Below are 24,413 nucleotides of genomic sequence, written 5' to 3' on the forward strand. Positions count from 1 at the left end.
TTTCTCTTCTCCGTTTTCTGTGTCCAGCCATCTCACTTGTTTCGGAAGTGTGCGTAAGTGGCAGAATACACAGCCTTGGGGCCAAAGGCTTCTGAAGTTAAGCCAATACAGGCTGTGCTTGCATCCAGGGGACAAACAATATCTGGAAGTCGTCAGCATGTTTTATTTTCTTTCCTCTACACCTTTAAAGAAGACCCGCTCTGTTCCTCTAACACTATCAGGCAACAGAAACGCTCCTGGTCAAACAACAATCAGTTCCTGTCTGAGTCATGCCCTAAATCTTCAAAAGAGACACTCTCTGGTTCTGTGCAGTAATGTAATCCTTATCCTAATTAGCTTGACCCTTACAACTCAGGAAACACAACCGCTGCAACCCTCCAGTCACTACACAAATTACTAGTAATCAGGAAAATGATGCTACTGGCACCATACAGAGAATAACAAATAATATATATATAGTTATTGAAATATGGTGAATATGGCAATGGTGAAGTCTCACCTTTTTGGAGACAAGTGTAGGGTCCTGTTGTAGAAGCAGGTACAGGGTGGTAGCGTTTCCCAGCGCTGCACAACGCAGCCACTCTTTCTCAATGGGGTCCATCTGTACCCGTTGAAACAGTGACTACAAACAAGACATGGAAGACATAAGACCTGACAAGGGAGCATGCAAGAATAGGGTTCACCTGTAAGACCTGTAAGTAGTATGTACTTCGTCAGAAAGTACATACTAAAACTCAGCACCAGAACTCATAGTCAATAAGTAGTTAATGGTGAGAATTGTTCCCCAAACTAAAGCATGACCATAAAGCTGTATTCTACCATCTAGTGTATGGCATATTATAAGGTTTTTTTGTCATCCAGCATCAGAGTCAGATAGCCCCTCCCCTTTTACAATGTAAGTAAAATCAGTAATAACACTAGCCTTCAGCTCCTTCTTGTTTTGACCTCTCTTCATTTCTAATCTGAGGTCGGTTCCAGGCAGCCTCCCTCTAAACAGAACCAGACAGAGTTTCTTGTCACACTGATCAATGACCTGTGACCAAGTCTGGGGCCCTGCAGACGCCCGTGGCCAGCACAAGGGCCCCGTTGTTCAATCTGACAGAACATGTCAGGGATCCAATACTCAGATAACACGATCCAAGGGAAGACCGTGGATCTCAGCTCCGCTAATCTTCATGTTTAGCACCTGTTTATGATATGACAAATTGAAACCCCCGCCGTGAATGTCCTGACATTATTGCATTTCTGTTCAAAACATTGATTCAACGTGGCAACTGAGGGGCTGCCGATTGGGACCAGGGGCCGAGCGTGGATATTGACATATGTATGTTATAAAAGCTAAAGCAATATAGATCTGAACTTTGAAATAAACAAATACTTTGCAGGCCGATATTAGAAACAAAGAAAGACAGAAAGGAAAACTAGCAGAGGAAAAGGAGGCTGGGATCCTGCGGCCTTGCCCTGCCTTGACCTCTGACCCCGTGTTAAAAGCAGAGCGTGCAGAAAGACGGAGGAAAGCGTCTGCAGATCAAAAGGAGCTGACAGATGAAGGCGAGGGGTCTGCGTGACCTTGACTCTTAAACTTCAGCTGCGTCTCCAGGCGAGAAAACACTGACGTGAGCTCCATTCATCGGTCTGCTGGAAACACCCAATGCCAGATAACATAAGCTGCTCATTAGAAAGCAACCAGATACAGAAACACGCCACAATCTAAAGCGTGACATCAAAATGTTGTCTGACATTCAAACATGCTCAAAATGTTACGGCTTAGTTATTTGATCATGAAAATCACGTCATAATTCAATCCATGAGAGAACAAAGACGGTCCCTGCAAATATGTCATAAGCACATTCAGGTCCACATCCCTTGATGCCTTGTGCTGAGGAAATTCCTGCTGTGAGAGGGCAGACCCCAATAACCAGATCTATAAAAATAACGGTGACATCCTGTTGCTATGGTCAACAAACAGCGCGATGATTGATGAAGACAAACTGCTGCAGTGATGGACATTGTGAGATATCTCTCTAAGACTGCATGTCTTGCTTCAGCTCTTACGGACACATGAAAGGATCTGAACTCTCGCTCTCAGACGGATCAGATGTCAGCACTGCGTTTTCCCACTCCAGGTGTTTTTTTAGTTGTTTTCTTCAGCAACTTGTTCAGGTTTACATGCCTCAATTCTCTAAGAGACCATTATTATTGGAAAACCATGTGAACATCTTTAAATCAGCCTTTTAAAAACACAAAATATGGCATTAATGTGCTTATCTGATCTAGAACAATAGAGGGATTTGCTAAAAATTGCAGCAAATGATAGCACATTTAGATATGAGTTGATCATTTCTTATCAATTTCTTATTTGGATTTGAGTTGATAATTTATCATTAACAAAGTCATAAAAGACGTCCCTCCACATTATGTGACCACCCTGTTTTATGCTATTTAAATAATAAACTATTGCATGTTTATCATTTCAGGATGTGAATTCTTCAAGTACAAACATACAACGAAACCCTAAATTATTTAACGTGCATGTTTTGACATGAAGACTTTGCATGATCTGCATTAAATGCAAATGAGTTTGTTCACGTATATGTGGGCTGCTTAAAAAATGCAATATTTTTGCTAACAATAACAATATGCTAAATCACGAGCAAGTTGGAGGTGAGTCAGGTCTACTCTTGAACATGAGAAGTGCCGTGTTGGCGCTCCAAACCCAGCGGCCTGGTGAACTCATCTCAGCGTGGACTCACTGAAGGTGCCTGTTCAGACATTGAATGCTAACATGGAAATGGCCGATCTGGTGCGTTCACTCTGTTAGCATTGGCAGAATGAGACAGCTAGGTCAGTGTCCTGCTCGCTGGGAGAGAGATACGATATCAGCAAGTTTTTGTGCCCTTTGTGTGGACACTGGGGATGGAGGAGAAACATGCTGTAGCTTTCGCTACACACAGTCAGTGTTGTGAGTCATCTACTGATTCATTAGCTTGGTTTAGCTAAACTAATAGAAGCATGGTGTGGGTGTAAATGTCCCACTAAAAAATTAAAAGCACATTAACAAATTGGTTCTCTGTGACATATTTCGTGATGCCTTCAACAGTCTGTTTTTTTTTTTTTTTTTTTTAAACGGGGTGTGCTGAAGGAGTTTTCTTTATGAATGAAGTAGGTAAGGTTGAGGTCAGGACTCGAGCCCTGCTGAGAATTTATCACCCCGACATAAAATTAACAAGAGAAAGGAGCTGTAATTGGCAGGCCAGTTGGTACCCAGCCAATAAAGTTTACAGCAAAGTTAAAATGAAAGTTTACAAGAGACAAACTCCCCTCGTTTATTCTGAAATTAATGTCTCTGGTTGTTTATGGCTCTGTTGCCTTCTGACATCCATTTTGAAAGAAATGCTTCCAGCAGCAAGTTTATGATGTAGCTTATTACGAGGCCTCAAAACTCATGGGCATAAATCGTAAATGCTCTGTATTTGATTCTCTGTATTGATTATGGAACCCTGAAGATAAAGATTTGCCTGTGAACTCAAGCCCAAAGTATACTTAAGTTTTGATAAGTATGCTGCAGTCTCTAGTAGTTTGTTGTTGTTCCATCTTTTCCGTTGTTTTTCTGACAGCCAGTGCTGCCCTCTTGTGGATCAACTAATTGCGCAATTAAAAAAAAAAAAAAAAAAACAGGCTGTGCGAAATACAGTAAGCATGCTGATGATGATATTTACAAGCACAAATATAATGTATAATTTATAAAATAAATTGTTATGCCCCTAAACATGAAACAAAGTTAACTGGGATTGGTTGCTTTACTGTACATGTTGTCAAATGGCCTTTTAGCCAATGAAAGCTGCGATGGAGTCCAGACCTTCTGCTTTAAGTCTGGCACAATAAAACTAGTTCTATTATGGCTCTCTGAAGATTTTAGCATGGTAATGGATATGGCAGTGTTAATGTATTTGGTCTTGGTGGAATAGTTCTGCTACGCTGCTGCTGTTATTGGTTATTGTTGTTGTTGATTATTGCTGCTGCTGCAAAGGAAGTGCAGGAACTTCTATTGCCAATACATACTCCAATTCGCTGCTGTGAGTATTTAAGACATACTGCTGCTGCACAATTAGCATATATAATAAATTGTAGGAGATCTACTGTATACAGGTGGAGCTGGGGAAGGTGGAGGGTTTCAGAGGAACTCTGAAAGTGCACTGGGAAATGCTCAAGTGAACGCTAACTAGCCATTTAAAAGTAAAGCTTACAACGATTCAATCTACACATTTGTAAATGACAAAGATGTAAAAACATAATTTTGAACAAGCCTGACATCGAAATTATGACTTCTCAACTCATAAAAACAGACTTACCAGGAGGACCTGAATGTCACAAACAGCCATTGACCACTGACTTACATACACAAACTTTCTAAAAGTGGCAAATTTGAGGTTTTGAATACATGCAAATGCAAGTGTGAGATTTGAGAGCTATCCTATTATCAAATCAGCTATGTCATTAGCAAAATATGACTAGATGTTGGTCTGTTTCTCACACAAAGCTATCGTATGGCCTCAGAAAATGTAAATTATAACACACAAACCATATAAGCTAATTTTATTCAGCTTTTATGGTGCTTTTATGATTGGCTTTCAAAGCTTGACACATCCAGGTCACTGTAAGCTTGTGTTGAAGTGAACAAACACTCAAATGCTTTCTGTAACCAAGGCATAATAACATCACAAAAGTGGAAAAAACAGTACAGCAATTAATCAGACATGACGCTCACTAAAATGAAACCGCATCTTTCTGAAATTCTGTAAAGATGCTTCAGAAATGAGCTATATGTGCATGTTGAGGGTTTCTCAGCTGGCTGTGTTGTGTTGTCTCTAGCTGGGTGAGTATTAATGAGCTTTTCCCTTCATCAATGACACTCAGGGTCGCGCGGCTGACGACAAAGTTCACAGCCCTGTTTACAGCTCAGGTGAGAGATGCTCGGGGAAGAGGTGTCACCTCCACGATAATTAAAAAACGCATGCGTTCACTGAGGGGGCTGTCCTTCAACCGCCTGCATGCTGTTCTGGGAGAAGACTGTTTGTATACTCTGCAAGGAAATGCTTTGAGAAAAATGCCTGAAATAGAGCTCAGTCCTCTTCCCAAAACACTGTGTGGTATGGTTTATTGATTTATGGTACGAGTGGTTACTGCTGCGTTTTATACAATACAGAGTGATGTAATACAATCTAACATAACCACATTTGATGATTTTATATATACTGTTTGTAATGTTTTTTTGTTTGTTTGTTTGTTTTTTGTGGTTGTTTTTTTTTTATTTTATGTTACTTTGGATAACAGTGTCTGGTTAATAAATAAATAAATGTATTTCCGCCTAACTCTTACATAAAGTACATACAAATAATAATAGCAATTTTACATAACTTCTACCATTGGAATAATTAAGCCTCAAAATACCAGATAAATAATTAAATACCATTGATTGATTGAAATACCATAACTGAAGATGCAGTGATGCTCCGAGTGTCTTCCTCAGGTCCCTCCTGTTCATCACTCTGTACAACACATAAAATGACAGTTAACTCAAAATGCAATAGTATTGGATCAATATTAGTAATATTTCAAAGGTTTTTTTTTTTTAAATCACACAGAGGTATTATGTAAAAAGCTTACCTTCATAAAGCCTGTCTATTAAAATAAAACTGTAAAAACGACTCATTCAGAAATATTTGTGGTTATGACATCACAACCATGAGCTCATTAACATATGACGACCCTAATGTTGTAAACTCTAATGTCAAAACCTACATTTTGATAGGACAAGAGTAAAAATGGTCTGATTGATTATAAGGGTCAGGGTGGAAAATAGTCATGAAGCATATATGATAATTCTGATGGTTTTTGGTGTAAATGACAGATAATTCTGTGCTTGTACAGCTGGTATGATGCCACTCGTGTGCTCATCTCAGTGTCTCATTATGTGGAGCCTCCTGATGTTAGGACATGTGAGATAAATGGCAGATGAGCAATCGCTGGAGAATATAGCAGAAACAATGGATTTCACTTTCTCAAACTCACAACCCCTTTTTTCTCCAAAAGTTTATCTCAATTTAGTTTGTATGAGGTCTGCACTTTTAAAGTAGTTCTGACTCTGAAGTTTTGTTCTTTCAATCCAATTTTGCACAATTTCATTGCGATTTGAATAAAATTGTACGATTTGTATGAAAAAAAGTATCTATTCCTAAACCTACACATCCATGGAGCATGAGAAGATTGTATGAAAATGTACAACTGAGGTCATATTCAATTCATATTTATTTATATTTTTACAAATAGGACCCATACCCAGAAATTGTGCTCTGCATTTAACCCAAGGGTCTCACCTCAGTCGTGGTATTGAGGGTGGAAAAGAGCACTGGTTAATCACTCCCCCACCTACAATCCCTGCCGGACATGAGAATCAAACCCTTGACTTCCGGGTTATAATTCCAACTCTCTAACCATTAGGCCACAACCGCCCTAAATGTGACATTTACATTTAATCATTTAACATAAACTTTGCTTTAAAGCGAGAATGAACTGCATTCGAAGTTAGTGTAAAATGCAAATGAACACACACCTGCAACCATGCATGTGAATTTCACAATTTTGACACATATTTGCAGGCCAACCAATAGCATACCTTTTGATTCCTATTGTGACCTCTGACTGACAAAGATTCATAACTTGCCAAAAAACCAAGCTCATTATGCTGTAACACTACATTTGAGTATTATTATGGTATCATTAATGGTATTTTGTCACCTCCTTTCCTGCTTTCTTTTGCCTGTGAAATGTTGCATAGCGGCGATAAACGTGGCCATTTAGGGGCATTCACACAGAGTACATTTTTACATTCTATTGTGCTGTTTGCACAATATCCATTGTTTTCTATGTAAACACTCACTATACGGACATTATTAATTGAGTTAGCATCTTTTGCAGTGTCTTGCGCATGGCATGGTATTCTAAACATGCAGTGTTCACGTAAAAATAATTCACTTTGATTTTAAAGACAGAAAAACGGTGACGGCTTCCCTTGTGGTGGCTCTGAGAAGGCAACACATTTGAGCTTAAGCTGTTTTAACATTTGAACTCTGTTTTCTCATATCTGTGTAGACTATATTTTAGACAGTGCATTTTGCAATGTCAGTGTCAGCATTTAAAATATAAAAAACTGTGGTATTATACTGGTTTTGTCTTTTGAACTGGAGGTGTCTTAGTCTTTACAGTGTTTCTAGCATGTGATTAATATGACTTTAGGCATGAACAAAAAGAAAAGTAATTCTGTGATTAAAAGCCCAGCGCTAAACATGGGAATAGTACATTTTGATTCATAATCTATGAGATTTAGTGGGCCATTTGCATTTCTAAATGATTTACATATGGTACAGAGACCCTCTAGACATAAATAATTTAATATCACAACATTTCCTGAAGGAGTAGCTCATCAGGGCCTCGTTTAACTTTAATTACTCTTTTAAAAGCACAGTTATGATTCAATAACTCGCTCGCAAAAATAAATGTACCTCAACAGATTACTGAGATGGAAATAATAGCAGTGGACAAAAAACAGAGCGAGAAATGGGGGAGGGAGAAAGAGAGAAGGATGGATAGAAGAGATGCCAATGAAGAAACACCACACGTGTATGAGTGTGTGTTTTAGTAAAGCAAAAAGTGATTTTACAATGGGTGAGAAATGTAATGTTCTTAGGTGTAGCAACACACAAAAACACGAAAAAAATAAAAGACTTTATTCAACAATTTCTTCTCTTCCATGTCAGTTTTTGACGCACGTTCATGAGAGTATCCGTTGTTAAACAGAATATGTGTTCTGCTAATCAGGGTTAGTTCACCCAAAGATGAAAATTCAATCATCATTTACTCACCCTCACATCGTTCCAAACCTGCAAGACTTTCATTTATCTTCAGGCACAAATTAAGTTAATAAATTCTGAAGAGTTCTGTCTACCCAATGATAGGTAATCAAAACTTTCAAGCTCCAAAAAGGCCATTATGGCATTGTAAATGTATAGGATCCAGTGATTTAATCCAAAGAGTGATATCTTTCTGTGTAAATAAATAAATAAGGCTTAACAGAATAAACCTTAACTATTTAGAAAATTAAATACTTTAAGCTTGAAAAATTCTACCCTGAGCAATACCAATACGAGCGTCACGTAACAACAAAACGACACCCCCAAAGCATCCGAGAGCGATAATCAGGTCCCCTAAATGCAATGTGATTCATCTTATACTAATTAAAAACCTTGCACAGCAACATTAACATATTAATTGAGGTTCAAGCATAGGGCTGTTATGATGAGGAAATTCAAATGAGTCTTTCAGGAACAGAATAGAAATTGTGAAAACAGAGGGGTGAAGATAACACACACACATACACACTGCTCTTGTACAAATGGCCTTATCTCCAACAGAGGCTCATATGTGTGTGATCTGACACATCACCCACTTCCATTATCAGACGGCATTTAGAAATAAAAAAACCCATTTACTCCCATTTACATCCCGTCTGCCTGTGGCAGAAAGATCTCTTGCCCCACATTGTCAAAGTGACAGGACGGCGTGCGAGGTCACCTGAAACCTCTCACTGTGCTTGTTCGAAGAGGCAAGCAACAACGGCTTACTGGCTAGTCATTTAAGAAGGGCCATTTTCTCATTTGGTAATGTGTTATCTCTTACATATGTGTGCGCATTGAAGGTGGCGTGGCAAAACACTGATGTTTTACTTAAGAGAAAATGACTTGACTCCACCTGACACCAACAGCTTCATGGAGTCGTAGGTTTAGGCCATTGATCTGGAATACAAAGAAACATTGTAACTTCTTTCTACCAGGAGTGGCAGTGAGGTCAGGCTCAGATAAGTGTGAAATCACGGGATAAAGGAAGAATATCTGTTGTTTCAGCCTTGATTACTACCACGGCTGCCCTAATATTTTCTTTCAGCAGGATGTTAGTGGGGATGTCACTGCAATACAAGATGTTTTCCTTGTAAAGCCTGCTATACAGTGTGTGTGTATATATATATATATATATATATATATATATATATATTTTTTTTTTTTTTTTGAATTATTTTTATATGTATTTTTTTCAGCGATTCATTGTTGACAAGTCGGTCGCACACCAAACGTGTCTTTCTGTATTTGCATTTCTTAAGCAAAAGTGGATAAAGTTCACTTCAGTAATGAACAATGTGTTGTTAATGAGTTTACAAATTTAAAAAAAAAAAAAAAAAAAACATATTTCTTATATTTTGATTTGATATAATATATTACTGAAAATGCACAACTATGTACTCTTCCAGCCTATTTTTAAGTCAGTATTTATATTAATAACAATTTGGGACAAAAATCTCCACCGGTGGTTAAGATTCACCACAAAGAGCATTGTTATTGGTGAACATGTCAACTTAGGCCATCAAAGACTCACGATTGTGCCCTAAGACAATAAAAAATCCTTTACGATCCCTGAAATTTGTCTCAGATGGCAAACTTATACAGTGTGCACCAGGCTTAAGGCATCAGTGGAAGGTAAAAGGCAGTGAGCTTGATAGGTGGCAATTGGTTTGCAATTTAATGGATCTTTTACATTCTAATAATATTTTTGAAGATTTCTGTATGATTTTAAATATTGTGTCAGGCAGACAACGTCTTTAATGTTGATACATGTTTGTATATTGTTATCTCAAGCTAAATTAATATATATTAACACATGCTGGGATAGAATTGTGGAAAACAGGGTTGATGGTGACAGGGTTGACAGTTTTACAGTTTACTTCACTAAAATTAATCATGAGTCTACTATGTGTTTATTAAAACTACTATGTGTACTACTATGTGTTAATTAAAAGTACTACTATGTGTTTATTAAAAATGCAATCACACTTTATTTTAAGGTCCAATTCTCACCATTAACAAACCATTAACCTTGACTTTTTCCTCAATATACTCATAATTTGCTGCTTATTAATCATTAGTAAGGTAGTCGTTAAGTTTAGGTATTGGCAAGGATTAGAGATGTAGAATATGATCATGTCATACAGAATATGTGCTTTATAAGTACTAATAAATAGCCAAAATGTTAATAATAGGCATGTTAATAAGCAGGGGTTAAATTGGGCCTGGGCCACGCACATAGGCTTACCTTGGTAACTCATCAGAGGACGTCCTCGTACATTTTCAACATTATAGGCTATAGTTTTAAAAACTTTACTCATTCATACTAATTCAAGAAAGATCGATTGCATTTCAACTTTATCTGATGGGAGCATTCATGAGTGCAGTGCTGCTTTGTTTACAGCCATTACTGGGAAACCGTTATATTTCTGACAAAGCACCTCCTACTGGCAGAAAATCAATTTGGATTTTCAAAAAGCTTGTCTGCTGTTTCCCCCATCCACCCATATAACCCTGTTTTAAATTAATATAATAATTTATACTTCTGACTAGGGATGCACCAAAGGTTTGGCAACTGAAATTATTTGGCCGAAAATACGAAAAAAAGTTATTTCGGTGCTCGGCCGAATAAGCGAAAAAAATTTATAAAATAAATTGTACCGAACAATGGCGTGACCAAACAGAGGCGTGCACTAATGCAGCAGACAAGTCGGCAGTGTGGAAGCATTTAAAACTCTCTGAGAAAGATGCAAAAATCATAACAAGCACTGACAGCAAGAGACAGTTTAGCACTGCATCGCATGTCTTCAATGAGAAGAGGAAGGGGTGGTTGTTGCTGATTACTGTATGATGATTGGTATTGCGAAATTGCCTTTATTAATAAATAAACTGCAGAGTGTTATGTTTTCTAATACATGCATGAACTGCATGTATTCAAACAACGCTGAACAAGCTCATTAGCCAGGGTTTTAAAGTTCAAAGCGCGAGGATAATTTGCACTGAAACAGTGTTACTTGTCAGTTACTCAGTAACATTTTTATGAATTTTCACAAGGCATGAATGTGACAATGTGATACGTGCAACAAACTTCTTCCCAAATTCTTATTAAAATAATTTATTAATCTGCTGTGGTCAAAAAAATCCACCAAAGTAAAAGCTCCATCAACATTCATAAATATTTGTATTGTAATTTTACTGCTGTTCTGTAAAATAAAATTAAAAAGTGAGACAATAATAATGATAATAATAATTACAACAGCTATATTAATACATTTAATATAACATTCACACAAAGTTTTCAAATCTGTAATAGATTTGTATCTGTGGGATCTGAAATATTTTCTAATGTTTTAAAATAATTCTCCTCTGCTCAGTGAGGCTGCATATATTTGTACAGTAAAAGAAATACAGTACATAACTTATTAATTTTAAGTTAAATTGGTGCAATGTCTGCTAGAATGTTCAATAGGTGTTAAGTAAATATTTTAAATTGTTGTTTTGTAATTGATTTTTTTTTTTACAAAACAGTAAAAAGCTAAATTTGGGTATTTTAGTTATGCAATGGGGAACAAAATTGGGCAAAATACATTGCAATACACTTAACAGCTTAAACCTGTAAATGGCTGTGTATGTCAACCCAAATCAAGAGGTCTAAAAACGTGCTAAGATCTGACACAGGAGGGCAGGCCGGGCTGACCTCATCAGTGGGGTGACCATCCTCACTGTACGGTTAAGACATTCACTGAGCCAGGACAAGCAGGAGCCTCTAAGAGGATTACAAAAGACAAGCTGAGAAAACATGATGAGCCAAAGCCAGAGATGCACTTGAGTATGTAATGATGAGCATATGCTGTTTGAGCAAATGAAACCCGGAGATACGAAAGAGAACTGGAATTATTTATTTTTTTATTTCTTAATATGAGCTTGCCTTTTTAAAACTTGCAAACACAATATAATGTAATGTGTGGCTGCCAGGGAGTTGCAAGGGTTGTTAACTTGTTGATATGCTGTTGCTGTTATTCAGAGTGACTGTTACGGCCCATTCACATGGGGCGTAGGTGTCAACACCTCTCGTTTACTTTGAATGGAGTGACTTCAAGCATTGGCGAAATAAATTGTGGGTCCGTCGCACCACGTTGGGTCCGTTGCTCGTGGCAGAAGTTGAAAACTTTTCAACTTTTCAAGCGCCAATGCAGGCATCCTCCAATCGGATCGCCTTATGCAAATACCCTAGCGCAGACGCCAGCCAATCGCGTGCATGCAACACCAGAAAACTAATGTGGTTGGCTGTTATCACTATGACGGTCGTGTTAGCACCAAACTTCAGAAACGCCCTCCGTCAAGCTTTTGTGTGAATGAGCCATTAGTGTGCTGATTTTTGGTGGGCAGAGGGAATCAGTTTAATGTCAGTTTCACACAGGATTTTAGCCCAGATTTTCAGTCGACGACAGTTTTGTGGAAATTGCTGACAAATGCCCTGAAATCAGAGGCAAATCAATTCTCATTCATGCGAGTGACAATTGTGTAGTGAATTTTCAAAGACGCAATCTAAAGCTCACACTGTGCAAGTTTGACTCAATTTTGAAAATCTGAAAAGATTCCTGTAATCCTAGGCTAAAATCTGTAGTCTTTTATCGCTGGTTTGACATGTATACCTGTCAGACTATGTTCCATGTTTTGTGTGCTTTTTGGTCCCCATGTGTTTCCATGCCCTTGTTTGGTCTTCCGGTTCCTGTTCCCTGATTGTTTATTATTTGATTCCAGGTGTTCCCCATTTATTTCTATTGATCCCAGGTGTGTCTCATCATCCCCTTATCCTGTCATGTGTTTAAATAGTGTTCTCTGTTTTGAGTTCCTTTGTCTGGTATTGTTTATGTCAAACTGTGCTACCTGTGTTTTCATGTTACCCTTTGATGATACTATTAAAGCCTCCTGTTTTGATGTACTCCTCGTCTCCTCATTCCTCACTCTGTGCTCTAACTAACAGACCTACACAAAGTAAAGCATTTGTTTTCAGTTCCCCTGTTCATTCTGTGGCATGGAAGTTCCCGCCCTAGCTCACCTGGATCTCCCTTTCATTTAGTATTCCTTGGAGTTCTGTAGGCTCACTGTGGCCAGCATGACCTGTGTCTGAAGCATGTATGAAACAATGCCAATCCTATTGGTTCAAGTGGCCCATGACGTCATAGACGGGTGCCCGGGAGTATAAAAGCACCTGCTGAATACGTCACCAACTTATGTTGTCTGCGGAGCCATCTGTTTGAAGTGTGTGTTTAAGACCAAGGCAGGTGAGCCTTGTGGAAAGTGTGTGCCTCCGTGCCCAAGGTTTCTGACACTTGGGGACACACATGATCTATGCCTCATGTAGGGCTTGCATAGACTAGTCGACTAGTCGAGTGATTGACTATTTTAACCACTATTCGGCACTGTCGGAAACAATCGACTACTCAAGCGTGCATTAACATTACAGGATGCCAAATCCCATCTCGCCGATTCATTGCATGACAGCAAGACAAAGCATTCAGAAATTTCAGGTGAGCTAATAATCCATAGTAAACCACTTCTTGATGTATATTTCACTGTCACCACAGGTGAACAGGAGGTTGCCAACTGCAGCACGACAACCAATGCGTTGCCCAGTGAGCATAAAAAACCAAGACTTGAGGCTGATCTTGAGGAGCTCTTTGGATGTAACTACAAAAGCCACAATCCTACGACAAAGCAGCCAAATACCAATGAAGATGAGATTCAAGATTATTTTCAGATGCCTGACATTCCAACGATGGGGAGTCCTCTCGAATGGTGGGCATGTAATGAACACAGGTTTCCTCTGCACCTTCCACCAGTAGGCTACACCAGGTGAAAGAATTTTTCCTTGGCCGGCAACACCGTTACAAGGCAAAAATCAAGCCTGCGTCCCTCTCACGTCTATGTGCTTATATTTCTGTATGTAAACCAGGAAGGTCTTGCCTGGCCATCTAGGCTAGCTGTGTATTGTTATTCTGATATATAAGCCTTCATAAGACCTTGAGGACATAGCTATCTAAGGATAGCTAGCTAGGAGTTAGAACAATTCTGAGGGACCACGCACTTAATCTGTTTTATTAGCAGTAACAGTACCAGTAGTATTGCAATGGAAATCATAAATGTATCCACCAAAGAGTTACAAATAAAACTAAATTACGGCTTATTTTCAGCAAAATCCCTGGAACCCCCCCCCCCATTCACTGCATGGTTCCATCCCGTCCTACACAGCCTAGAGTCACTGAGTGAGATCGAATGGTAAACTGTTAAATAGGAGATGTCTTTAAGTTCAACGAAGATGTAAGTCTTTGCTTCAAAAGATCTAAATATTTGTGAAAGCTTTTGCTGCAATTCTATGGATGTTTTGCCTGATAGGTCTTCGAGCCAGTCATGTGACTGAAAACTATGAATTGTAGCTTTGAATGCTCAAGACCATTGTTTCGAAGCGCTGTCGATGCTTTGTAAAGCCTTTTTAGCATGCCAGTAAAGCTACTTGAATCTCAATTTACCAGTTGCTGATTGCGATGCAGATTTTTCAAATAGGATACACATCTCAACCACAGAATGTCTATGTTCGTGTTATTTAAACACTCAATTCTATGTTTTAAAATATTGCCCTGGTCACACTGAGCCAATATTTATCCTGATGACTTTCGTGTGACTGATCACACTGTAGCTAGTATGAGTAGCCTAACAAAAGGCTTTCTCTGTCCAGATTTAATAATAACTGACACTTCAAATCAACATTTCAATTTCAACTTTTACTAAATGTGGTCTTTAATCATGTCTAAAAATATATATCAATGAATAGCCTGATACAAGTAACGTGCTTTATGTCTGAAGTACTCTGCAGCAAATGGTTTATATGTATTTATATGTATTTATATATAGGGCTATAAAGCCATCTAGAGGTTACACCCTGATATTGCAGAAGATAAATGGTTCATAATTTAGAAGTTAATATTTAATAAAATCCCCTTAAAATAATAAGAATATTAAAGAAAAAAATATTATTAAGCTAAAATCAAAAAAGCACAAACATTCATAATTATATAACGCTGTCTTCATTAATTTGTATGTTCATCTATAAGTTAGCTTGTATGTTTGGTGTGGAATGGGAGCGGTAGGGGGCCCAACCTCATTTTCTTCCATAGGGTCCAAAATTGCTAGCAGCGGCCCTGGCTGTGCTCTTAACTTGGGTGTTATGTTCCCCTTGATCTAAATCGGGTTCCCCATTTCTGCCAGGTTATGTGAGCAGCCCGTGGCGTCAGTGGCCAGACCCCTTTCTGAGGAAAGGCCTGGTGTGTGTCTGTCACTTCCTTGGTGCTTTCCCACCAGGTGTATAGGCATGCCCTTCGGTACGGCATGGTTGGATTTCATTCCCCATTGTGCCTCCTAGGGGGCGCAGTGTGGAAAAGGGAACGTCTCGGGTTACGCATGTAACCATGGTTCTCCGAGAGGGAAGGAGATGTTGCGCCCCCTCGCCATGCCTTCGGCCTGCCTGTTTACGTCTCCTTCAGACAACTAAGTTGGTGACGTATTTAGCAGGTGCCCTTTTATACTTCTGGGCACCCACCTATGACGTCATGGGTCATGTGGACCAATAGGATTGCCGTTTTTTCACACACGCTTAAGACACAGGTCATGCTGGATGCATTCCCCAGTGTGCCCCCTAAGGGGCGCAGCATCTCATTTCCTCTCGGGGAACCATGGTTCATGCGTACACTGTAAAAAATGACTGTGAATTTAATGGTAAAACACTATAAAAATGCTACAGTAAAAACCTGTTAAATGGTTTACGGTAAATTCCCCTACTATATACGGTGAAAAACTGTATTGGACTTTACATGTAATTTTACAGTAAATGACTGTGATTTTAACGGTAAAAAACTGTGAAAATGCTACAGTACAAACCTGTTAAATGGTTAACGGTAATTTCCTGTAAAATTTACAGGGGGAAAAAACGTAAACTGACGTTCCCAGAATTCTCTGCGTTGTATTTCAAATTTTGTTTGAATTTGATGTTTTTTCTTTGAAATAACTATGTTTCTTCTTATTTTTTTCTTATCTGTTACATTTATTAGGGTTGTATGTTACATATAATGTTGTTAAATCAATGTTTATTGCATATTTCAGTTTAATGAGTCTCACCATGATGGTGTTTAGTGCTTGTGTGAATGACACTGTGCACCTTCTATGTATCTTATTTAAAAGCTGCTTGTGATGGGCTTTGTTTCATCACGTGACTTTCTCATCACCACATGCTTTTGGTGGTTACCAGTGTATTACAAAGGGACAAAACCGATTTCGGTACTTCAGTAAGTTGGTATATTAATATTATATCAGTAAAATTATGGTATTAAACTGTACATTTAAGGTAAAATCCTTAAACCTAAAATGGTGTTACCGTATTTTTTACGGTATAAAACTGTTAAACCTAAAACGTGTTACCGTTTTTTTTACGGTATAATTCTGGCAACCAAAGCTGCCAGTTTTTTACCGTTTATTTTACGGATTATTTTTTACAGCGTAACCTGAGACATTTTCTGCGGGCCACCTTTTTTGCCACTTTTTTTCTAAGCAACAGTGAATAGCAGAGGAAGAATCTGGCTCTGTCTCTGTACTCTTGTATTTGTAATTTATTGTTTAACACACAGTGAATATAAAAATCCAAACAGATGTTTGAAAACATGAATACCATTTAATGGAAATTTGTGCAACACTTCCTTTGTTTGCAACTGTATTTCTGTTTTAGCATAAGTGGCACCTACTGTCAGAGAGTGAATTTGCAGTTTCATTCATCTGATGTTATTTTGCATTGATCTGGACAGAGAAATTGGATGCAAACATTTGACTGAATTTTCATGCCAGATATTCATATTGGTTTAAAAAAAAAAATCACTCATTTAAGCCTGTCCCTCAATGAGAGTGTGTAGCACCATAAAAGGCAACAAACAAACCATGCTTAAGTCTGTAACGGCTGTGTATGTCAACCCAAATCAAGAGGTCTAAAAACGTGCTAAGATCTGACAATCCAATCTGTCATGTAATGTGCACACAACAGTAATTAGATGGAACCCCAGACAGTCATGCAGTGCGAGAAGAGCAGCGATCCAACGACTTTGAAAATCATGTGGTGTAAACCCAGCATAGGACAAAAAAAGACATTGTTTGTGTGTTTACTAACTTTGCATGACATGGCCAATTCACTGAGCAGAGATACTGTGTCACTTTTTAAAGACAGCAGGTCACTGCTGCTGAGTTCAGTGCCATCGCTGGGACTCGCATTGCGACTGGAATCACTGTGAATCATGTCCTCAAGTGTCACAGATACATTTATGTCCTCCGCCTGGTCTGATGAGACCTGAAATACACAAATACACATTCAAAATGTCAGCAAAAATAGAGAAATTATACACTGAATTCATGTTACTATTCTGTTTCTATTCTAATTAATTCTGAGATAGCTATTTAGATAGTAAATCTGTAACTATCTAAAATGAACTTTTAGCAAATTAAATGCAACATACTGTGTTTAAAGGGGTCATATGATGCTATTTCAATTTTTCCCTTCTCTTTGGAGTGTTACAAGCTCTTGGTGCATGAAGAAGATCTCTAAAGTTGTAAAGACTAAAGTCTCAAATCCAGAGAGATATTCTTTATCAAAGTTAAGACTCTGCCACGCCCCCCTAAAATGGCTCATTCAAATATGCCCCCACATCTCTACATCACTATGTGGAAATATAGGAGTGGTTTCAGTAACCGCAGTTAGTGTTGAAGCAGCCATGTCAGGGAGATGCCGTGTGTATCTAGGCGAAAGCAAAAGCACTTTATTTGGGCTTCTGAAAGTAGATGCATTTAGGAATCTTTAAGATTACTTACAACAGAACAGCAATGCATTTTATGGACAACCGTTTCGTGAACCTAGTAGAGGAGGTAATTCTGACTTTGCTACGACAATCTGGTGCTTCTGAATCAGCTAAGTATGTTTTTTTTTAGTTTAAGTATTTGCTATAGACTGTTCAAATGCGGAGTTTTGCATGTTGTGTGTGTGTGTGTGTGTGTGTGTGTGTGTGTGTGTGTGTGTGTGTGTGAGATTTGGTGTTGGATGTTGAGATGGGGAGTTTTGGAGGTTGTTTGTGTTTGTGCGTGTAGAGTCAGCTGTCTTAACCGTCCATGGCTTGTGTACTGCAAACACATAGGAGCTTCATCACTGTGTCTGTTGCGACTCTTTTCTCCTTTCAGGCTTGAACTGATGGTAAAACTAAGGACATTATTAACTGTCTTCACATTTATTTTGAAAGATAAAGCTCGCAATTATGAAAAGGGCTGTTACATTTCCGAAGAGTGCTTGCGGTGTTCGGCCAATCACAATGCACTGGGTCAGATGGCCAATCAGAGCAGACTGCACTTGTCAGACGTGTTTGACAAAGGCAGGGCATAGAGGACCTACAATAATGTACAGTATTTGAAAAATAATGTGTTTTTTGAACATTAAAGTATTTCAACATATTCTGTTACTCCAAATATACAAAATAATGATCTTAAAAAAAAGAATCATATGACCCCTTTAAACTTAAAAGCAACTCTCTTGCTTCTTGAGAGTTGTGATGGTTTCAGCAGTTCAAGTGGAGGTTGGCAACTCATTCCACCAGAGAGGAGCAGAGAAGGTGAAGGTTTTGGAAACCAACACGTGAACAAGGCGTCACTCATTCAGTCACAGTGTTGTTTGTGGATGGATAGATGGATGGATGGATGGATGGATTGATGTAAATGGATGTATTGGGAATGATTCATTGGTTGTATATTTTTCAGATTTGACATTATATTAGACCTTGTAATGTTTAAATTGTAATTTTTGTGCAATATTGCAGTGTTTATTAAAACAACTAATTTTGATCTCTTCTCTCAAGTCAAAATAGAGAATACGATTGCAATTTCCATTTCATGCCGACTTCAATGAAATTGTAATAGATCCTCCAGTGAAAACAACAGGCATTTTCTTATTCTTTCTTTCTTTCTTTCTTTCTTTTTGTGACATATGCTGAACAATCATGCATTCCTGCTTAAACCCTACCACTCCACTTTTGGCTATAAGCTCATTTCTGAATGCAATGAACAGCAAAAAACGCTCAACAAGCAATGAAAGGAGCAAAGTCCTTGTCTTACATTTTCAACATTATTTTTATTGATAATCCATTACACTCTGACATAAGTGTTACGTTCAAAGGTATTGTTTTCCCATGAGAAACTGTGCATTCACTCACAAACCATTTGTGTTCCTCAAAGAAACTTTTTATTCTCTTACAAAATATTTGCATTCTCTTGCAAAACTATCACATTTCCCTTGAGAAATGTTGTGTTTGCTCACAAAAGCAATGAAATACAGTTTTCCAATACTTATACAAATATTTTGTGAGTGAACGCAAAGTTTCTCAGCTAAACACAAACGTTTTGTGAGAGAATGTAAAAGCATTGAAATATAAATATGTAGGCTATTAAAATACTGTTCATCAAAACTAAGGACACTATTTTGAATGATCTAGTTTAGGTGGTTACTTTGAATTATCAGTCTAAGTGCTTACTGTTCAAATTAATATTTTCAAAAATCAATTCAAACGAGAATAGTGCAGAACCAGTGTGATTCCCCCAACACATCAACACAGATCCTCAACATGAAACAAACCTCAGCTATCAATTTCAATAGAACACGAAGTCTTTCAGCTCTCCAGGACATCTCTTAAAATTCCCTTATGTGAAGCTATTTATCATATAAAACAATTCTTTTACAGACAGGATGCGAGTTACATTCGTTTGTGCCATGGAAGAGAATGAAAAGACTCGCCTTACTTGTTGCATGCAATTAAAGCCCAACAAAAAGACACAGGAAACAGTTTAATATCTCATAGAGACTGTAATTACCCGGTGAGAGTCCCACGGGACCTCATTACTGAAACACTCTCATCACACAAATCACTTATAAAAACACTCTCCTCCAACAGTAAAGCACACACACACTCGAGCCATTCAATAAAAGAGACACATCAATCAGTTCAGTGCAGGTAATTACTCCTGAGAAACAGCACTGCTGCATCTTTACATAATTATGACACCAATTTACACTATAAAATGGCCTAACCCTCTTACTGACAGCAATCAGAATAAAGTTGATTGATAATCACAAATAAAGTAACTATGAAAGGACTCAAAAATAGACAAAAAAAGACAAGCCAGATCTACATTTTGTAGCACCCACTCCTTCCCCAAAAAACAAAACAAAAAACAAAACACCAAGAACCACATTTAGTATCAATTTGAAATATTTCTGTGAAATTATTTTTATGACAATTAACAATATTTACCTGTCAAATTGTTAGTACCATATTGTACAGTCAGGACAGGCCTAGACATTGATTGATTGACACAAATATTTGAGGCAGCACAACTATTTTAAACATTGTAAAAAAAAAAAAAAAAAGAAAGAAATTATTTTGAGCAGCAAATCAGCATACTATAATTATTCTGAAGGATAACGTAACACACACATGAAAAAAAAATCAGCTTTGTCATCACAGGAATGAATTACAATTTGAAATAAATTGAAACTTCAATTATTTTTAATTGTAATAATATTTCAAAGTAGTACAGTTTTTTTTCTGTATTTCAAATAAACACAGCCTCAAATAAACACACACACACCCGGACAAAGAGGAAAAAAAGGGAACAAAATAGGGAAACGAGAATACAAACAAAGTCCATAAACCACAAAATGAAATCCAAACGAAACCATTTGCTTCCTTATCATTTTTGGGTGAAGTCATGAAATTCACCTGGTTAAAGGTAAGAAGTATCTTTGTGGAATTGCAAAACTTCCATCTATTTCCCAAACACTCCCACGTTGTTCATTAGTTGAATAAACAGATCCCACTCCAAACTCCATGTTTACCCAACAACGCTTTCTACTAAAAACATGTACACAACAATGTGCAGGTCTTTGAAAACAATACAGTTATTGTGTAAACTACTAAAATGTGAATTTGAGAAAACGGTGACATCATGCGTATTACGTGTTTCATGACAAAGTGACATCACCACCTACTGGTCTGGCAGGAATAATACAGTGTTTTTACTTGTTTTCACAGATCTGAGTGAACAGTAATCGTTTTGACCTTGTCGTCTGTAAGTGAAACTTTCCAAAAGTAAAAGGAAAAATTGTCATTTTTAGTACATTGTTAACATACCCTCAGTTTATAGTTTAATTTTACATTCATGTGTAGGGATTCGGTCTACGCATAGTCTGTGAAATGAAAGTGTGCAGGGAGTTACAGCCCTGATTAATGTGGCCCTGATTACAGGAACAAAAGGGTAATAGTTTCTTTTCACCATACCTCCATTTGTCTCCAAAACATGCAAATGTGTCACCTGTACACTTCTCTTCATATTCATGTTATTTTGGATCATCCAAGCAGGACGTGCACGGATGAGATAAAGTACATCTAACATAACCGGAAAACATTACTCTCTCTCTCATCTTCTTTATTGCTGTCCTTTAACAGACCTGTCAAAAATCCTCTAAAAGCTCTGCGGACACGTTCAGTCTGAGGCCTAATTAACTTTGTGCAAGTATTCATGTACTGGCGAGAAGGAAACTAAAGCTTCACTTTGCTTGTTTTGATCAGTATCATGAAGTGAGCAGAAGTGTGAACGACAACTGGAGCATTGTCATAACGACTATCTCTGATGATCATGTAGCGCCACACTTCTGAAGACTCTTCACACGTGTTAAGATCCAAGAGTCAACTGAATTGCTCGAATGAGAACAGGGGAGAGATAAACTTGGGGGGAGGATGTTGAACGTAAAATAACAAGAGAATCTCGTGTCAACAGCACTGCATACATCTGCGACAAATCAAAGAGAATAAACAGCGCTGTGATTCGCGCGCACCTTGACAGGCCGAGCGGAGAGCCAAAGCGAAGGCGTTTCTGACAGGCGACGACTCCGGGTGAGCCTCCGAGTTACTAAACTCAACTTTTTACAATCGCGACGCTAAATATGCGATGACATCGCAGCGTGAGTCTGGCACATTGAGAGCAGTTTTACCTCGAGCTCTGCTGAAATGCTGCGTGCGTTTTAGAAACTACCACTCGCGTTTCACATCACACCTGAAAGGCTGTCATAATAGCACGTCACGTCCTGCACCCCGCTAGCAGTCTACTGCTAAATACCCTACAGAGACACATAATCGCTCCTAAACCTTTAAAGGAAACATGCTGCATTTTTTAATTTTTGCATTAATGTTTTTCCCTGAAGTCCACTTACAAACTTAGCCGAGGTCTCTTGCAACAGTGAGGTAGGAATTTAATTTCATTGCCCATTTTCACCCCTCTCTCTGATGTAAACCCTTAGGAGTAAATTAAACAGTTGACTTTTGTTGCTACTGTACCTTTAAGATGTCTGAATTTAAATGACCTGTGTCCAGCACAGTTCACATTGTCACTCAACAGTGCTGAGTACTCAATTGATGTTGATATGTAAATGTTTGTGGCCATATGCTAATGAGCTCAGGGTTGTGATGTCAATAGCATGAAGATTTCTGTACTATTTTTTGTAGTTCAATTTCAACACAAACTCTAAAAAACTGAAACTAAGATGTAATCCGTTTTTTTATTATTAGATTTGTGTGTGATTTTTAATTTTAAGATTTATGTAATTTTTTTGTAGTTAAGTTATAATTGTAGTTCTTGAGACTGATCTGTCTCATAGTTTCTCCATTTTCAAATATTTTGATTAAAAGTCAACAAAAATGGATAGAATATTTTAAAAATATAACTTGTTAAATACAAACACTGATTTATTTTTATTTATTTTCATTTTAGGCATTTATTTTGTTACGCCCTACACACATATTTTGAGGGATAGTTCACTCAAAAATAAAAATTCTGCCATCATTTACTCACCCTCACGTCTTTCCACACCTATTTTGAAAAAATGTGGGTAACCAAACAGTTGCTGGTGGTCATTGACTTTATCAGTATTTTTCCCATACTATGAAAGCCAAAGGGGACCAGCAACTGTTTGGTTTCCAACATTCTTCAAAATATCTTTTAAGGTAGCATAGTTAATTATTATTTTCATATTTACAAAATTGATTTGAATTTATAAGAAAAGGTGCATGTTTTAGATGCTGTAATGGTTAATCATTTAACGTTTTTCACAATTTTAAACACATATTTGCTGTCACTGTTAATTTTCATGGCATTGCATTGATTTTGTTTTTTTTTTATTACAAAAATGAACGAATTTGGCCTTATAAAATGCACAATAACAACAGCAACAATTAGATAAATATCAACTAACCAAATAAATAAAAAGAATATAATAAATAAAATACTACTACTCCACTAAGTTACAGTATATAGTGAATGGCAACTACATGGAAGTGCATACTACACTGTACAATATAGACCAGGAGTGTTATACATAGTCAGATCCCACATATGTGCTGACTGTTCTCAAATAACAACCCATTAAATGCTAAAAATTCTGTAGCATTCAGAAGAATGAAAGATGTAATAACATTTAGAAGGCAGTGTGAGAGATGTTAATTCTACAACTCTTGGCATGTAATGCTTCAAGAAAGGCCGACACAATGAACTGCCCTCTCAGTAAAGCACAGACAAGCCTCTTATCCTTTAATTAGCAAACACCCCCCCCCACACACACACACACACACACATCTCACTAGGAGGATTCAATATTTTATATATACATTCCAAAAATTCTGTTCTCAGCTCAGGTTACAAAAGTAATGCAAAAGTAACATAATACATTACTTTCATAAAAAACGACGTAATGCAATTAATTGCTTTTTTATGGAATAACGCAATATTGTAATGCATTACTTTTAAATGTAACTTTCCCCAACACTGGTAATAAAACATCACTGTTTAAAGCTGCCAAGCTACTCAGATGTGTTTACGGGCATTTTACAATGGTCTAAAATCTGGCTCATTCAATCAGAATTTAGAGTCAGTTTTATGAGCTACATGATTGTAATGAATACAAATTTTAATGTACTGTGACCGTGGATACTATAATTTGTGAAAAGATAAGAAGTGTTATACCACCAGTGTTGTGTATTTGGTGTAATGTAATGTAATGTGCTTATGCGGTTTAATTTTCAAAAAACATATTATTTTCCACATACCATATATTATTGTTGCTCTGCTCTGCCCTGTCTTTCTGAGACGCGTCGATTTTTACAAAGTTCTTCGTTCTGAAAAGTGAGGTGTGCTCTGATTGGCCAGCTATCAAGTGCGTTGTGATTGGCCGAATACATCAAGCGTGTGATGGAAATGTTAGGCCCCTTACCATATTTGGAAACACACAGCGTCTCCATGACAACAATACTACAGCAAGAATAAAAGTTACGCCTT

The 24,413-nt window shown here is 37.7% G+C and overlaps 1 protein-coding gene across 7 annotated transcripts in view; it reads right to left on the bottom strand.

Moving 5' to 3' along the window:
• Positions 1 to 24,413, bottom strand: part of LOC109055275 (ankyrin repeat domain-containing protein 1) — an 86,539-nt gene that overhangs the window by 29,114 nt on the left and 33,012 nt on the right. For 5 of the 7 annotated variants that reach the window (XM_042753616.1, XM_042753615.1, XM_042753614.1 and 2 more), the window contains 3 exons: positions 17,164 to 17,340; positions 5,490 to 5,549; positions 500 to 622 (listed from right to left, as the gene is read on the bottom strand). In XM_042753616.1, the coding sequence (XP_042609550.1) occupies positions 500 to 622; positions 5,490 to 5,549; positions 17,164 to 17,340 (360 nt within the window). The remainder of the gene's footprint in view (positions 1 to 499; positions 623 to 5,489; positions 5,550 to 17,163; positions 17,341 to 24,413) is intronic. The other 2 variants (XM_042753618.1, XM_042753617.1) reach the window with 1 other exon arrangement.

This window comes from Cyprinus carpio, chromosome B25, assembly GCF_018340385.1.
Source record: "Cyprinus carpio isolate SPL01 chromosome B25, ASM1834038v1, whole genome shotgun sequence".
NCBI lineage: Eukaryota > Metazoa > Chordata > Actinopteri > Cypriniformes > Cyprinidae > Cyprinus > Cyprinus carpio.